The sequence below is a fragment of the Geotrypetes seraphini genome, chromosome 6 (genome assembly GCF_902459505.1).
Source record: "Geotrypetes seraphini chromosome 6, aGeoSer1.1, whole genome shotgun sequence".
Classification (NCBI taxonomy): Eukaryota; Metazoa; Chordata; class Amphibia; order Gymnophiona; family Dermophiidae; genus Geotrypetes; species Geotrypetes seraphini.
Window position 1 is genome coordinate 41,556,243 of NC_047089.1, and position 18,883 is coordinate 41,575,125.

At 45.2% G+C, this 18,883-nt stretch overlaps 1 protein-coding gene across 1 annotated transcript in view; it reads left to right on the forward strand.

Moving 5' to 3' along the window:
- Positions 1-18,883, forward strand: part of ZMYM2 (zinc finger MYM-type containing 2) — a 537,976-nt gene that overhangs the window by 284,345 nt on the left and 234,748 nt on the right. The window contains 1 exon segment of the mRNA XM_033950396.1: positions 11,343-11,459. Coding sequence (XP_033806287.1) covers positions 11,343-11,459 — 117 coding nt within the window.

Here is an 18,883-nt window from a genome sequence, read left to right on the forward strand (position 1 = left end):
ATTCATTTTAATGATCGCAATTCTCCCCCACCAAGATAACCATAGGCCATTCCAGCGCTGTAAATCAGCCCTTATACGGCTATAAATAGGCAGGTAATTTTTCTCATATATCCTCCCAATATCCGATGGAATAAAAATGCCCAAGTATTTAATCCCATGGCTAGCCCATTTAAAGGGAAAAGTCCCCCTCAACCCATCCACCTCCCCCTGTGTCAAGGTCAGATTCAAGATTTCCGTTTTAGCTAAATTTATTTTAAACCCGGAGATCTGTCCATAGGTGTCAAATAGCTGCAGTAAATGGGGTATAGAGTTCTCAGGTTGTCCCACGTATAGTAGAATATCGTCCGCAAACATCGCTATTCGGTGATCCACCCCCCCACTAACGACCCCAACTAGCGATAGATGATGTCTAATGGCCAATGCAAGGGGTTCAAGATACACTGCAAACAATAATGGCGAAAGGGGGCATCCCTGCCGAGTTCCCCGAAAGATGGGAAAAAAATCAGTGTAAGATTGATTAATCCGCAAGCATGCCCGCGGAGCAACATACAGAGCCCGGACCCAATCTCCAAATAATCCCCCTAGTCCCATCCTATCCATGACATCCCATAGAAATTCCCAGAGAACCCGATCGAATGCCTTCTCGGCATCAACCGAGATCAAAACCACCTTTTCCCTACCAGTACTCGCTTCCCAGAGTAAATTAAGGGTTCTCCTAATATTATCGCTCACCTGTCTCCGTTGTATAAACCCCGCTTGATCTTGATGGATCAGGGAAGGCAGTACCCTCCCCAAACGCTGGGCCAGGACCTTAGCCAAAATTTTTGCATCTAAGTTCAACAATGATATGGGCCGATATGACCCACATAATAAAGGATCTCTACCCGGTTTGGGCAATATAACTACCCCAGCCTCACCCATCGTAGCCGGCAACATGCCACCAGTAGAAATTCCGTTAGCCACCCGGACCAAAAGGGGCCCCAATTGTGCCGAAAATTGTTTATAATAACGACTAGTATACCCATCCAACCCTGGGGATTTACCATTCTTCAACCCCTCAATCACCCCCAAGATCTCAGAGAGTTGTATCTGTTCTCTTAAATACTCCTGATCCGCCTCTGCCAGCTTAGGTATTTGTAGTGAGTCCAGAAATCCAGTCTGCACTCCAGCAGCTAGTGGCCCCGGCTGTCCATAAAGCCCAGAATAGAAGTCCCGGAACTCACGTTGGATAGCAGAGTCCGTAACTTGTAGGTCCCCCCCTGAGTCTCCCTTAATACAAGTGATATTTAACCGATTTTGTTTGATACGGATATATCTAGCCAGTTGAGCACTAGCCTTATTGCTATGCTCATAAATATTGAGACGAAATCTCTCACGCATACGCTCTGTGTCCTCTACCTGGAGCTGATACAATTCATCCCGGACTCTTTGCAGTTGAACCAAAGTCTGGGGGTCTCTCGTGTTCTGGTGGTTCAACTCCAGCTGAGTCAATCGGGTTCTCAATTGAAGAAAGGTCCGGGCTCTCTGTTTTTTAAATCTAGCCCCCCACTTAATAAGCTCTCCCCGGATTACTGCTTTCAGGGCATCCCACAGAATGGCGTCTGACACCTCCCCATTGTCATTCATCTCCAAGTATTCCCTCATAGTGTTTTCCACCGCCGTGACCACCTGGGGGGAACTCAGCAGGGATTCATTAAGCCTCCAATATGTACCTCCCCCCGGATCTAACATACCAGTGCAAGATATCCACACAGGTGCATGATCTGAGACATGCATCGGTTCTATCTCCGCTACTCGCAGCCCCCCTGCTTGATTCCTATGAATCCATATCCCATCTAGTCTAGTGTAGGTATTCTGTGCATGGGAATAAAAGGTATATGATCTCTGAGCACCATGAAGTAGTCGCCAGCCATCAACTAAGCCAAGCGAACCCATCAGATCGCGAAATGCAGCGGCTGACTTTTTCGTTGATTTACGCCCTCCCCCTGAGTGATCTACAGTCGGGTCTGGAGGGACATTAAAGTCGCCTCCCAAATATACCGCTCCTTGCATAAAGGTATGTAGAGCCCCCTTCAAATTCCGATAGTATGCTGCTTGTCCCGCATTGGGACCATAAAGGTTAATGATAGTCAGAGGGCGACCTTGAAGCATACCTTTCACCGCTAGACACCTGCCCTCTCTGTCCCTATAGACATGTTCCACCTGTAATCCCAGTCCCTTGCGTGCCAGAATAGCCAATCCTCCTGCCCTTTTTGTGGCCCCCTCCCCTTGATGGGTCCAGAGCATATCAAACTGTGGTCTTTGAAGCAAAGATACATCCCTAGGTCTCAAGTGCGTTTCTTGCAAGAGACATATGTCCCACTTCATACGCTGGAGGTCTCTGAAAACTATACTCCTTTTACCCGGGCTATTGAGCCCATTTACATTCCAGGAGCCTATGATCAACTCCGGATCTTTCCCTGGGGATCTCCCCACACCCAAGCTCCGCCGCCCGCTAGACCCCATACCAACAGCTCCCCCCCTCCCCCCTCCCCCCCTCCAATTAGCCGATTCTCCAAGTTTCGAATCAGCCATACGAAGAAAATGAGTCATACTGAAAAGGCCCATTATAAACACCTATTATTGCTTTCCCTCCCCTTCCATCCCCCCCTATTCCTCAAGCATACGTATAAAACACACACTCAAGCCAGCACTCCATCCAAGCCTGTATAATTAAATAACCAGCCCATCTACCTAAAGCAAGCACACAGAACAAGCAGAATAACCATTCCCTGGGGAACAAACAAGTCATTTTCAACCAACAAAATTACAAAATCACTTTCAGCTATAGTCCAAAGATACTGAAGTCATGTTTCCCTCTGGAATACCGGATCAGGTAACTGAGGTAGAAGGTTGGCTGTCCTCAGTAGTGTTCTGGGAGACACCAGCTCTGATCTCCGATACTGTTCCCGATATGTCTCGAGCAGGGGCGTCATGCTGCATCCGACATCCAAGGTCCTTCATCGCCATCCATGCGTCAGCCACATTTTCCACTTTCCGGTGAGTCCCATTGATAGTGAAATGTAGTCCAAAAGGAAAGAGCCATCTGTAGCGGTAGCCTTCAGCTCGCAGTATCTGGGTGACTTCCCTAAACGATCTACGTTTCTGGAGTGTAGCAAGGGCCAGATCCTGATAGACCCCCACTTTCAACCCCTGCCACACAAATTCAGGGCGACGACGTGCAGCCTGTAAAACTTTTTCCTTCAATTGAAAGTCCCCAAAGCAGGCTATAATGTCACGGTTGCCAGGACCTCTCGTCTGCCCCAGGCTTCTGTGAGCCCTCTGTAAGTCTATCACAAGTGGTATCACCTGAGATTCCTCAGCAAGGAGGGCTTTGCAAAAGTCTGACACCACTTCCCTGGCATCCTTATATCGATCCAAGTCTGGCACCCCCTTAAAACGCAGGTTATTTCGCCTTGAGCGATTCTCCAAGTCCTCGACCTGCCTTTTTAAGTCATCCAGTTGTGCCACTACTGTGTCCACAGCAGCAGATCGTTCCTCCGCCAGGCCCTCCACGTGGCTCAATCGCGCTTCAGCGACAAGGACTCTGCCGCTCAGGTCTCCCACTTCAGCCCGAATCTCTCCCAGCGCAGTCTTCATGTCTGCCCTCATCCCTACCATTTCTGCTTTCAACTCCTTAAACCACAGCTCGATCTTCCCTTCCATCGGACGATCGTTCGATTCAGAGTTGGACTGGGAGGACACTGTCTGCCGCGGCGTGGTCGGCTCCGCCATCTTGAGTAGCGCCGCCGGGGAGCCAGGAACGTGCGATCGGGTTTTCACACTCGTTGCACCAGGAAACTGAAATTTCTCTAATTTCTTCCGACTCGCCATACATTCAGCGAGCTCAGGCACCAAAAAGATTGCGCTCAAACCACCACTGGAAGCAATTATTAAACTTGCAGCCGCGAGCCCCGACAGAGCTCTAAGATTAAGCGGCCATATTCCGTGATGACGTCACTTCCTCCCGTATTGTTGTTTTTTTGAGGAAGGAGCAGGCATCAGTTGCCTTTCTCCAAGAGACACAATTTACCTCTAGTGAACATTCCAAATTGGTGCGGGAATGGGTGGGGGAGGCTGTCTACTCTTATAACTCTAGACAGCGTGGTGTGGCTATTCTCATCAATAAAGCAGTGGTGGCGGTTCAACACAAGACTATTGTGGACCCTCAGGGCCGGTTTGTCCTCTGGGCTGGCACCCTTCAGGATCGTCCTGTGGTCCTGTGTAATATTTATGGCCCCGATGTATATGCTCATTCCTTTTTTTCTATTGTGCTAACTCATTTGTTGGCTTTGCCTAATTATGAACCTATTTTGGCAGGGGATTTTAACATACCTAGCGACCCCACTCTAGATTGTAAACCTCCATGGGCAGTGCGGGGAGATAACGAGCGGATTGGCGTGAATTTTCTGATGAGTGAATTGGGTCTGATTGATGGGTGGAGGGCTCATCATCCCGGGGAAGTAGATTTTACGTTTTATTCTGGGATGCACCATACTCACTCTCGGTTGGATTACATACTGTTGCCATCACAGGCCATTGGTTGGGTGGTACGAACCCATATTGTTGATGTTCCCTTCAGTGACTATGCTGCGGTCTCTCTCACTTTGCATTGGCAGGGACCGGTCCCTGATCGTATCTGGCGTCTTAACCCCTCACTCTATTTGGACAAAACTTTCCACGCGTATCTGCAAGCGGAATGGGACTTTTATTGTCAAACTAACGGCGGGGGGGGAAGTCTCGGACACTGTTTTCTGGGAAGCCGCGGACACTGTTTTCTGGGAAGCTGCTAAGGCTTTTCTTCAGGGACGAATTATTGCCTACACGGTTCGGAACGTCGGCATCGGGATGAGGCATTGGTGTCTCTCACTCGGCAATTGCACCTGTGTAGGAGTGCCCTGCATGCACGGACCTCAGAGACCACCCGTGCGGAATATTTGAACCTGCTTAAACAAATCAATGTTATTTTCACCGAGCGCGCTCTGTCCCACATCGACGTCTATAAGTCTCGGCTGTATCACTGGGGTAACAGGGCGGGGAAATTGTTGGCCAATCTGGTAAGACCGTTTCAGAAGGCCTCTCGTATTTCCCGCCTCCGGACGAGTGACCACACTGTTCATACGGAGGAGGCAGAGATCCAGGATCATTTTGTCCGTTTTATCAGGATTTATACGGGCCGGGCCCTTATGATCTGGAGGCGCGTGAATCTTTCTTTCGCGACCTTGTTCTACTTCAGGTGTCGGACCAGCAGTTGCACCCATCTCATGCGATGAGATTACTATGGCGGTGGGGATGCTGAAGCTGGCGAAGGCTCCTGGACCGGATGGGATGGGGCCTGAGTTTTACAAAATTCTAAAACCCCAGGTTGTGCCGGCATTGGCGGCCTTGTACGCTGATATGCAGAGCACTGGATGTGTTCTCCCTGCTCAAAGTCACGCACATGTGGTGGTTCTCCTGAAGCCGGGAAAGAACCCGGAGTTGGTGGGATCATATCGGCCTATATCTTTATTGAATCAGGATATGAAGCTCCTCACAGCGATATTGGCGCGTCTGCTGGCTCAGGTGATTCCTCACCTGGTACATGCTGATCAGGTCGGTTTCGTACCGGGCCGTTTTGCATCTTCCAATATCTTGCGGGCGTTGGTGGCCCTTAGGGAGGGTAGAGGCCGAGAGGGGGATGAGTTGTTGGCTAGCCTGGACGCGGAAAAGGCTTTCGACAAGGTGACTTGGCCTTATCTCTTTTGGATAGTGCAACAATTTGGTATCTCTGGGCCCTTCCATAAGTGGATCACTTCTCTTTATACATCGCCCACGGCCCAGTTACTCATTAATAAGCGTCGTACGGCTTATTTTTCGTTGCACAGGAGCACAAGGCAGGGTTGCCCCTTATCCCCGCTTTTGTTTATTTTATCCTTAGAGCCTCTTGCTCATAAAATTCGGACTTGCCCGGACATCTCCGGTATCAGGGTGGGTAATGAAGAATGCAAAATTACTCTCTTTGCGGACGATATGTTGTTGTTTGTCAGCAAGGCGAGGGAGTTGATCCCCTGTTTGACTTCCCTTATTGGGACGTTTCGCACCTTTTCAGGTCTCTGTATCAATTTCAACAAGTCGGAGACCTTACCAGTCTCCTCCCCATGTGTCTCTGATCTCGGTTTCTCATTCCGGTGGGCTAGTGGGGAACTTAAATATTTGGGAATATTCCTTAGTGCAGATTGGCCCACTGTTTACCGTCGTAACATTTCTGACCGGCTGAAATCTTTTCAAGATTCCTGTGCGCGGTGGGGAGAATTGCCTCTTTCTTTGTGCGGTCGGATTGCCCTTGTGAAGATGGTGTTGCTTCCTAAGCTTCTCTACCCTTTGCAGATGATCCCTCTTTGGATTAAGGCAGTGGATGAATGTTCTTACTGGTCTTTTATCAGCTCCTTTATTTGGCATAATAAACGGGCACGAATTAGCTGGCGGATGCTTAGTCAGAGTCGAGATAGGGGTGGGGGGTGGGGATGGCTCTGTCGGATTTGCGCCTGTATAATGTTGCTGCCCTGATGTGCTGAATTCAAGAACTCTATTCTGATGTATCTCGTTTTGCTCCAGGGGGCTTGTTTGATTTTTGGACGGCTCCCTATAGAGCGCTCGCGTGCCTGACATGCCCTCAGTGGAGATGTCCCCGTTTGGGTATTGCTTTGGTTTGGCTCTTTCCTTTACGCAAGGCATTGCAATGGTGGAGGCGTCAGATTGGTCGGGGTCAGGGTAGTTGGGCTTTTCAGTTGATTAGTCACAGTTCTGACTTCCCCCCGGGGGTGAGATCTACGGGAGGATTTGAGGCGCGCTTTGGTTCTTGCTTTTGTATGGGTCATGTGTCTCTGATGTGTTCTGATCTTTTTGTTTTCACCTCTTACGATACTCTTCGCACCACTTGGGAATTGCCTCATATGCCTTTCTTTGCTTATCTTCAGTTAAGGCATTTTTACATGGCCAACTATCGCCGTCACTCGGGAGGTGGTTCCTTTTTACGGGTGGACCAGATCTTTATGTCTCTTCCCTCGGCTCTTAATTCTTTATCTTTTTGGTATCGGATGGCGCTGACAGAGAGGGTGGATACTCTGCTGCCTGGATTGGCGGCAAAGTGGTCTGGGGAGCTGGGGGAGCCCGTTACCTCGAGGGAACTTCAGACCTGCTTCTCTAATGTCATCAAGGGGGTACGTAATGCACAATTGCAGGAACTCCAGTTTAAATTGCTTCATCGTGCCTACTTCATCCGGCTGCGGGGAGTGCAGGCTGGTTTATGGGAATCTGCGGATTGCATGAAATGCGCGCGTGCATCTGGGACTTTAATGCACATGCTCATTGAATGCCCGCTCTTGGGTGATTATTGGAATGGGGTTTTGGATTTTATTGTCTGGGTACTGGGGGTGCCGGTCCAGTGGGCTTGGGCCAAGAGGTGGAGTTTTTGGATCAGGGCTTCACTGCTGCCCAGTGGCGTTTTGTTTATGTTGCCCTTCTTGTAGCTAAATAGAGGGTGCTCCGTAAGTGGATGGATGCTGAACCCCCAGTATTGGTGGGGTGGCAGCGGGCACTCCGCGAAGTGGCCCATTGGGAGCTGCGAGGTTTGGAGGGGAGGCAGGAGGAGTCGACTCAGCTGTATCGGTCTCTTTGGGAACAGGTCCTTGCGGATATTGCTCTTCCTCTGTGAGGCTACTTTGTTCCTCTTTTTATCTCTTATCTTCCTCCTGTTTTCTTCTTCTTTTTCTTTTGCTTTCGTCTTTGTCTTTCTTTCTTCTTTATCTTTCTCCAGTCGCTATGGGGGGCATGGGGGGGATGTGGTGGGTGTTCTGCTTGGTATGGTTGGGGGGGTCTTCCCCTTTGGGGTAAATTTAAGGAGTACGCGGACAGCCTATGTTGTTTTTCCTAGGCTCTTCTTGGTTATTCTGTGAGTTTTGGGTCTTGTGGGGTACTGGCCGATCTCTTGTTTGGGGGGGGGTTGCTGTTGCTCATTATGATTGGCTGGTACTTTCTTATGGATTTTTTTTTTTTTTTTATTCTTGTCTTCTATGCCCTTTTTGAGCCTTTTTGAGTTGTACCATGTATTGTATTTGCTGTGTTTTTGGTCACTGTTCTGTGGTATTTCCATTGTCTGTCTGTTTGCTTCTCAATAAAATACATTCCAAACAACAACAAAAAAACCCCACCTGTATTGTTCCCTTGAGTTTTTGCAGTCTAAATGCATGACCTTGCATTTTTTTGCAGTACATATTAGCTGCCAGATTTCAGACCATTATTCAGGTTTTGCTAGGTCCTTCCTCATGTTATTCACACCATCAGGGGTATCTTATCTGTTGCAGATTATAGTGTCATATGCAAAGAGGCAAATCTTACCAGTCAGCCTATCAGCAACATTGCTTACAGAAATGTTAAGAAGAACAGGCCCAAGAACTGAACCTTGAGGGACACCACTGGTAACATTTCTTTCCTCAGAGTAATCTCCTCCAGGAACTTGTCCAAACCTTAAAAAAAAAAATCCCCAGCTATATTAACTACTCTTAGCACATTCTCTGGTAATGCATTCCAGAGCTTAACTATTCTCCGAGTGAAAAAATATTTTCTCCTGTTGGTTTTAAAAAGTATCTCCCTGTAACTTCATTGAGTGTCCCCTAGTCTTTGTAATTTGACGGAGTAAAAAATCGATTTACTTGAACCTGTTCTACACCACTCAGGATTTTGTAGCCTTCAGTCAAATCTCCCCTCAACCATCTCTTTTCCAAGCTGAAGAGCCCTAACTTCTTCAGTCTTTCCTCATACAAGAGAAGTTCCATCCCCTCTATAATCTTGGTAGCTGTTCTTTTAAACTTTTATAGTTACGCTATATCTTTTTTTAAATTAGGCAACCAGAATTGAATGCAATACTTAAAGTGAGATTGCACCATGGAGTGATATTGGAGGCATTATAACATTCTTAGTCTTGTTTACTATCCCTTTTCTAATAATTTCTAGCATCTTGGTTGGTTGTTTTTTTTTTGTCTGTCACGGCACATTGAGCAGAAGGTTTCAATGTATTGTCTATAATGACACCTGGATCTTTTTTGGGGGTGCTGACCTCTAAGGTGGACCCTAGCATCTAGTAACTATGATTTGGGCTATTCTTCCCAATGTGCATCACTTTGCATTTGTCCAGATTAAATTTCATCTGCCATCGCCTATTTAGCAATTTTTCAAAAGAATATGTGACATTTACAATTAATGCAAAATGCAGCGGTCAGACTAATCTTCGGACTAAAGAAATTTGATCACGTGACACCTTACTACCGGCAGTTGCACTGGTTGCCGATGGAGGCACGCATAAAGTTTAAGTTCGCTTGCCTTTGCTTTAAAGTACTATACGGACTAGCCCCTAAATACATAACTAACCTTTTCTCCTCAGCCAACAGACACAAGAGAAGCTAACACTCGAACTTCGTTTCCCCCTCAGTTAGAAGATGTAAACTGAAAAAACACCATGAACACCTTCTCTCACATCAGGCAGCATTATGGGGTAAAGATCCAGAACAATTGCTTTTGCCCACTACTTATGAGGAATTCAGGAAGCGCCTAAAAACATATCTATTCCTGAAATATCTAGACAGCTGACCCGTACATCTCTTTCTCCTCAATACGGTTTTCTTGACCTATTAACCACTTTCTTTCACCTCTTTTAAGTTCATTCAATTTGTAATGTCTTTTAATCTTTTGTAAACTACATAGAACTTCACAGTACTGCGGTATATAAACTGTTATTATTATTATTATTGGACACCCAGTCTTCCAATTTTCTAAGGTCTGCCTGCAATTTTTTACAGTCCGCATGCGTTTTAACAACTTTGAACAGTTTAGTGTCATCTGCAAATTTAATCACCTCACTTGTTCCAATTTCAAGATCATTTCTAAATAAATTACTGTAAATAGCACCAGTTCCAGGACAAATCCCTGTGGCACTCCATTATTTACCCTCCTCCATTGAGAAAAATAGCCTTTTAACCTACTCTGTTTTGTGTCCGCTAACCAATTTCTAATCCACATCTGAACATTTCCTCCTATCCCATGATCTTTAATTTTCTCAGGAGCCTCTCATGAGGAACTTTATCTAGATTTTCAGAAAGCTTTTGACAAACTACATTAACTGGCTTACCTTTATCCACATGTTTATTTGCACCTTCAAAGAAGTCAAGTAAATTGTGAGGCAAGATCTTCCATGCTGACTGACCCGTTTAATCACGTTTCTTTATGTGTTCCACAACTTCATTTTTTATAATTGTTTCCACTGTTTTGCCTGGCACTGAATTACCAGCCTGTAATTTCTCTGATCTCCCCGGAACCATTTTTAAAAACTGGTGTAAGATTGGCCACCCTCCAATCTTCAGGTACTACAGACAATTTTAGTGACAGGTTACAAATTAGAGATTGACACGGTGACAAAATTCATCACCGTTCCCGTTCCCGCAGATAACCGCTGGAAACCATCTTCATATCATTCTTTAAGGAGAGAGGGAAGAATCAAAGTATGAATGGCCACAACCACTGACCCTCAAGCTTTGCTTTGAAGAATGCTGGTGTAGAAGGACTGAGGTTGAAATAGACACTAAAAAATGACATGGGATTATTTCCCGTGGTTATCCGCGGAGAAGGGAACGGTGATAAATTTTGTCACCGTGTCATTCTCTATTACAAATAACTAACAGCAGATCAGTAATTTCATGTTTTCAGTATGTTTGAATTGAATGGCACCCAAAAATTACTCTCGGGAAAATATACGTATAACTGCCGGGTAGATTCAAGTGCTGTACACCACCCCAAAATAATAAGAGATCATAATCTACCGGTGATATCAACAAATAATACCCAAAGTGCTCAGAACCTTATGGTAGAAAGACCGCAAACAGTGTCCCCCTTCGGCCTCAGTCATGAGGTCGAGTGATGGGTGTTTCTGCACTAGTATGATGTCATGGATAAAAGAGGTGGGAGTGGAGTGATGTAGGTGAACAGGAAATGGATTATGAACAACGGAAGAAAGAAGTTGCGTGTAATTCATCATTAAAGTTTACTGCTTTTGTTCTTCAGTTATGTCAGAACTTTATTTCAAGAGTTTGTAGAGTTGGAGACCTCGCATGATAAAATTAAATTCTTTTTATCTGTCTGTCCAGCTTTGTAAATCTTAAAATTTAGATAGAAACAGTGTTAATATTTAGTTACATCAACTTTCTGAATTATTTTACTTCTGATGAGCGATAATAATGCATGTTTGTAATACTTATGGTGTTTTTCTCTTTCAGACACTCAGTATGCAGTCTGCTACTAATGGTCAGCTTGTTTCTCAAAGTGATATTCAGTTGAAATGCAATTATTGTAAAAACACATTCTCTTCAAAACCAGAAATTCTAGAATGGGAGGTAAGAGAAGGAAGTGTTTTTGTGTATGGCTATGAAATTAGAGATGCTACTTCAATAGAGCTTTTAGTCTATTCACTTACTGTGACTGCTTTCTGGTTGTTTTTGAATTGATTTAAATTGTGTTTGAGATTTATGATGATGTATGATAGCTTTATGCTCTAAAGTGCATACAAAATTGGCTGAATTAAGGTTGTGCTATTGAGAGTGGTGTCATCTGATGGTGATGTCTTCCAGTTATGCCAACAAGGAATAGGATTCTCAGAGCTGAAAGATAAAGGCTTCTGAGCATATTGATGAATTTTCTTGCAGTTTCTTCTATGTAAGCTCCCATAATATTTTAATATCAGTTCTTCTGATGCAACATGTGAATACATTCCAGAGCTTTATTTTCTTGTTCACTCTGGTGAGCAGTCACTGCCAGTCACTCAGGTCTCTTCTGGTCACTCCTGGCCTCTTGGGTCTCTTCCAGTCCATTGGTCTTATGATTCAGGTTTGAGCTTACTGGAGGTTAGATGGGTGCCAGCATGCATCTCCCCAAGGGTCACTCTTAGGAGTTCCTGTTGCCAGGAACTCTGCCTCCCTTGTCTTTCTGGGCTCCAGGTATTTTTTGAAATATAATTTTTCTCTCGGAGTGAGATTTTGATTCAACATGCAAATGAGCTTGTTTCACTTGACCTGCTAAAAAGAGCCTATACCCAGCAGATTTTAGCACAGGGCTTTTCCATTCAGATTTCTCTGAAGTGATTGGGGTGATATTGACTCCACCCCATCATACTCTCATAGTTTACTTTTCTGTTTTCTCCTTTGTAGACTTAGCAGCTGTGAGTTTTTTTAAGTAGGGGATTTTTTTTTGTTTCAAAATTCTAATTTTGCCTTGATATCTTTCTAGCCATCAAGCTTTTGAAAAGTGGTTATAAAAATTAAAAAGGACTTGAACTGAATGTTGATTCATTGTCCACCACTAAATATTCCACATCAGTTTCAGCATCTCATAGTGCTATCGTCCTTTCTAGCAATGTTCACTGTTTTCCTTTATTTAAAAAAACAAGTTATGCTGTTTTCAGTGTCAAGTGTTATAATTCAGTATTTTCTAGAGGTGGGTGGGTAGATGGGTATTATGTTTTGATGTTTTCATTGATCAATATGATTTTCACTATATGTCTGAAATAATGCTTTTGGTTTTTGTTCTTGTATTGGGGTGGGAGGGAGGGGAAAAAGTTTTTGAAGTATTTCTATGACTAATGTAAATGCACTTTTTAAATTAATTATATTTTAATGCATTGTTTTTGAATGAAAAATTAATAGTTAAAAAAATTTCGGATGCTGGTGTGTCTGTTCGGACAGTGCCGTCCTTTCTGCCGAAGGTGGTTTCTTCCTTTCATGTGAACCAGTGTTTGTTCCTACCGGCCTTTCGGCGGGAAGATTGGGGGGAACGCTTTTCTTCCTTGCGTTTCCCTGATGTGCGCAGAGTTGTTCTTCATTATTTGCAGATTACAAATGACTTTCGTCGGTCAGATCACCTCTTTGTGTTGTTTGCGGGCCGGAACAAAGGTATGGCTGCATCTAAGGATTCCATTGCTCGTTGGGTCAAAGAGACGATTAATTCAGCAACCTTGATGGCGGGGAAGCGGTTGCCGGAACAGCTTCGTGCCCATTTGACTCGTGGGATGGCTGCGTCTTGGGCAGAGTCCGGGGGTCTTGCCTTGGAGATTTGTCGTGCGGCTACTTGGTCTTCTGGGAATACCTTTTCGAAGCATTACCGGTTGGAAGTGGCAGCCCTTGCGGAGGCTAGTTTTGGTGCTTCGGTTATTGTGGAGGCGGTGTTAGCTTCCCACCCTGTTTGAGCTTTGCTACATCCCACTAGTCTCTTGATTCATCTGCTGCTGCACTAAGGAAGGAAAAATTATGTTTTACCTGTTAATTTTCTTTCCTTTAGAAGCAGCAGATGAATCCAGAGCCCCACCCTTTCTGCAGACGGTCTGTTGTTTTTCTGGGTTGCGCGATTCAGTTGTGTTGTGGTTGGTAGTTGTATTCTGTATTTTACTCTTTGTTCTTCGTTGCTGGAAAGAAGTTTTTTTATGAATGCTCATTTTTCCTATTCCTGGATGCTTGGGCAAGGAGCATTACTGGATGGACAGGAGGAATGCCAATCTATAAGACCACCTGTTAATCAGTTTCTCTATCTCTACCTGCTGGTCGATTGTGAGCTATCCCTATTAGTCTCTGGATTCATCTGCTTCTAAAGGAAAGAAAATGAACAAGTAAGAACATAATTTTTTCTTCTGCTATCCCTTCCATCTCATCTATTCGCTCTCACCAACTTCTCTCATCCTTGCTTTTCTTCTACTTCCCTCCTGGTTGCCCTTTGCACTTGCCTTTAACATTGCAATGCTGATTCTGTTATGTCCCTTCCTGATTCCATACACTAGGTGTTCAATTCCAACCCGCAATCCAGGAGTTGCAGAAATTGAACACCCATGCTCCTCCCCCTTAGACTGAGAGCTAGAAACATATTCCATTTCAATTTCTGCAAGCAATCCATGCAGAAGTCTTTTGCAGTTGCCCTGCTTTTTTTCTTATATATTTTTTGCTTAAAGTTCGTTTTATTTGATGGCTTCAGTGCCTTGAGACCCCTTCCAGTGGTCCCCTGTCAGAAGAAAGGATGCAGTCCCACAGAGCCGGACTGCTGCTTAACAGAGAAATCTGTGGATCCAGCCTGCTGTGTGCCACCCTTCTTAGATTCGGGGTTCCTTCTCCTGTGAGTTTGCTTGCCTGCTGACCTTGTCATGGGTTTTAAGTGCTGTGTGCGTCTGGAGCTTTCTCAATGAAAAGCACTTTCCCTGAAGAAACCTGGGTTATCCTAGTGAAACGGAGGCCACATAGGGCTTGAAGAGCAGTGCTGGAGTTTCACTGTGGGTGTTTACTACACACGATAAATGCTGTTCTTAAAGTTTTGCTTTATCTTTTTGCATTTAAATTAATTTATTCTTGAAAATTTATTCTGCATTTTGCACTTTTCACATTAAGTATCACATGGGGTTTTGACATTGAGACAAGAGCTGCTTCACTTGCTAACTTAAAACAGTATTGTGGATTTTTAAAGGTCTGAGGTCTTTTCATCCCCTGATAGACTGAAGGGGTTTGAATCATCTTATGGGTGTGTTGGCAGGCTCTTATGTCCCTCCCTAGCTTCTACCATTGCTTTGGTACATCACCTAGTGTATGGAATCTGGAAGGGACGTAACTGAATGGAAGATTAGGTTTCTACCTTCAATAATTTTCTTTCTGTTAGTCCCTGTAGGATTCCATACGACCCGCCCTCTCTGTATACACTCAGTTGTTTTGGAATAGCCTGCTTTTCTGCCTTAGTTCTCCTTGCAGGCTTGAAGATTTTCCAGCCAGTTGCCAGATCCTGTGGGGAGTTTCTGTGAGTATGCACATTACCGAAGGTTTTTATTGGGGTCCTCATTGCACGCAGCAGGTTAGTTTTACATTGTTTCTCAATGTTTTTCTGAGTTGCCTTTGTGCTTGTTTATTACTTGTTCATGTTTTGCAGAGCAGTTCAAGACTTGCTTGTGCTGTTGGGGTATCGTTCCCTGTACCCCCTTGTCATGGATTTGTTCAGATATGTTACTTGGCTTTGGGACTTAACTGGCTATGTTTGCTAGCTCTCAGGCTAAGGGGATGGAGTACAGTATTCCTCTGCAAATTCTCGGTTCACGAATCGCGGACTCACTCATTCGCAGTCTGCTCTGACCACCTCTTCCTGTAGTAAAGTCAGGCTACATAAGAACATAAGAAGTGCCTCTGCTGGGTCAGACCAGAGGCCCATCATGACCAGCAGTCCGCTCACACGGGGGCCTACCAGGTCCAGTACCTGTATATTAACCCTCTATCTATACCCTTCTATCCCCTTTTCCTTCAGAAATTTGTCCAAACCCTTCTTGAACTACAATACCATATCTTGTCCTATCACGCCCTCAGGAAGCGCATTCCAGGTGTCTACCATCCGTTGGGTGAAGAAGAACTTCCTAGCATTGGTTCTGAATCTGTCCCCTCTTAATTTTTCCGAATGGCCTCTCGTTCTTGTAGTTTTTGAAAGTTTGAAGAATCTCTTTCTCTATGCCCTTCAAGATCTTGTAAGTCTCTATCATGTCCCCTCTAAGTCTTCGCTTCTCCAGGGAAAAGAGCCCCAGTTTGTCCAATCTTTTGGCGTATGAAAGGTTTTCTATACCTTTTATCAAACATGTTGCTCTCTTCTGAATCAGGAGCTGCTTGTCATTCCTTAACTACTTTTGGCTGGGACAGATTATATGGCTGATGCATTATATGACCGTATGCAAATTTTGGCATGGCTCTTCAGCGCACAGTATAGGGTGCAAAGGCTACTTGGATTGAGTGGGTTCCACCATTTTGAGGTGTAGGAGAAAGTTGATTGTAGCAGCATACAGAAAGGTCTGGAACTGTTTCCAAACTTGGTGCACTCAGATGAACAAGGACCTGAGCTCGGCTCTGATATCTGTGATACTCGCCTTTCTCCAGGAGGGTTTAGGAAAGGGCTTAACAGTTGACTCCCTTAGAATTCAGATAGCTGGGCTCTCCTGCTTTGGACCCAGCATCAATAAGAGAACCCTTGCTGCACATCCTAATGTAACTAGATCTATAAGGGCATGTTATGGCTCCAGTGTGACAGCCTTTTTCGACGTGGAATCTTTATCTGCTTCTCTTGGTGCTAGCAAGTCTGTCCTATGCGACTCTAGACCAAGCTTCTTTGATGGACCTTACCATCAAGATGTGTTTTAAGTGTCAAAACTTCAGGCTTTGTCCTGCAGAGATCCTTTTCATAGCACAGTCCCATCTTTCTTGCCGAAAGGGATTTCCAGCTTCCACAACAACCAAGAAGTATGCTTGCTTGCCTTCACACCTTCTGGTTCGAGAACATGATCAGGTGTTAAAAATCATTGGATATGCGCAGACTCTTACTGCGGTATCTAGAAGTTATTAATTAATTTAGATTGTCAGATAATCTGTTTGCGCTGGCTGGAGCAGCCAATAAAGGTCAGCCAGCATCGAAAACAACAATTTTGAGGTGGATCTGTATGAGGTGGATCTGTATGACCATTTCTTCCGTCTGTATTGGAAATGGAAAGCATCCACCTATGTCTGTGAAGGTACACTCCACGAGAGGTATTGCTTCTTCTGGACAGAATCTTCTGCAGTTTTTCCAGAAGAGATCTGTAGAGCTTCTACTTGGTCTTCTCTGCTTATATTCACACAAAGTTTTATAGAGACTACATGGCTACCAAATAGGACTCCACATTTGGATCTTCAATTCTGGTGGCAGGCTCATCTGTCCCACCTCTAAGCTTGAGGGATTGCTCTGTTATGTCCTGAGTGTTCAGGAACAGAGTGTGTGTTGTACTAGAAGGAAAAATTAAGTTCTTACCTCATTAATCTTCTTTCTAGTAGACATACTCTATTCCTGAAGCCCACCCTGACATCTATGAATTTGCCTGCTTCCTATCTCAATGAGACCTGACAATTCAGACATCTTGCTTCTTCGGTCCAGCCTGGAAAAAAATAGAAGCAGTGGCTACCGTGTTGAACTATCCAGGGGGTATCTAGACATCTTTCCCACACTCTTTGTGCAGGTTGTGCTCAAGTTGGTGACTTTGTTTCTTACCTTATATATTGCAAATGTTGGTTATCTGTTATATGTTTGATGATATGAGCAGAACCGACTTGTTTCTTAGGAAGAGTCCCCATACCCCTCCTTTTGTTTCCAGGATTGGCTGACTGCTTTTTTATGCACTGAGGAGTTGAAGCACAGTCTAGAGCAGGGATCTCAAAGTCTCTCCTTGAGGGCCGCAATCCAGTCGGGTTTTCAGGATTTCCCCAATGAATATGCATTGAAAGCAGTGCATGCACATAGATCTCATGCATATTCATTGGGGAAATCCTGAAAACCCAACTGGATTGCGGCCCTCAAGGAGGGACTTTGAGACCCCTGGTCTAGAGGTAAAGTAGAAGATCCCTGGTTTAGAGGTAAAGTAGGAGGAACAAAAAAGAATGCAAATTAAGCTCCCTACAAGAGTTCTCTTCAGAAGAGGTTGACTACCCAAGTGTTCAGGAATAGAGTGCATGTCTACTAGAAAGAGGATTAACAAGGTAAGAACCTAATCTTTCCTTTAAAACTTTATAAAAAAAAAAATACAGATATATTTTACAAAGTACTCGTCCCTCTACTGCAGTGGTCTCAAACTCGCGGCCCGGGGGCCACATGCGGCCTACCAGGTACTATTTTGAGACCCTCAGTATGTTTATCATAATCACAAAAGTATAATAAAACAGTTTCTTGATCATATGTCTCTCTAGCTATAAATGACAATATTATTATTAAGACTTGGCCATAAGGAAAGATTTATAAACTATAAAGAGTTTTACCTCATGCAAAATTGTCATCCTATATAATAAAACCCTAAGCACACATGCGCACTTAGGATTTCGTGTTGCCTGCCGCTGTGGTGTGTGATCCGTGGCAGCCAACCCAGCGGCAGGAAACATTCTGGCCACTCCCATCCTCCTGTCCTCACTCACCCTGGAAGCCAGGCAAGCTCTCTCCCTGCCCGCGTCCTCGGCAGGGAATACACCTCGGCCCTCACTCGCCACTGCCGCCGCCACTGCTGCTACTGATCCTCCTGTAAAGAGCAGCCTGCGATGGTGGCCGGCTTTAGCGAACCTCGCAGGCCGCTCTCCAACTCGGTAGCACGTTCCCTCTGAAGCGATCCCGTGCGTCAGAGGGAACGTGCTACCGAGGCTGGAGAGAGGCCTGCGAGGTTCGCTAAAGCCGGCCACCATCGCAGGCTGCTCTTTACAGGAGGATCAGCAGCGTGAGAGGAGCCGCCGGCGGCATTTTTAAAACTTGAAACAAAAACCTTCGGCCGCAGCAGGCCAGCCCGCGGGAAGGGAAGGGGGAGGGGCTGAACGGAGCAGGCCAGATCGCATTAAGAGAAGGGAGGGGCCGAATGGAGCAGGACAGCTCACGGTAAGAGAAGGGAATTGCTTCACAGGGACCTGGAGGGGAAGGGAAATACCACTGCTGCTTCTGCAAAGGAAAGTGGGGGGGGGGGAGGAGAGACAGAAAGAAATACAGACAGACAAAGGAGGCCAGGGAGAGAGACAGACAGAAATAAAGACAGACAGGGGACCAGACAGACAGACAAAGGGTGCCAGGGAGAGAGAGAGAAAAATAGCAGGAGGGAGAGAGACAGAAAGAAAGGAAGAAAGAGACAGGAGCAGGGAGAGAGACATAAATAAAGACAGACAGGCATATATTCTAGCACCCGTTAATGTAACGGGCTTAAACACTAGTTTCTTTAATAAGACATTAACTATTTTTTCTGAGGCCCTCCAAGTACCTATAA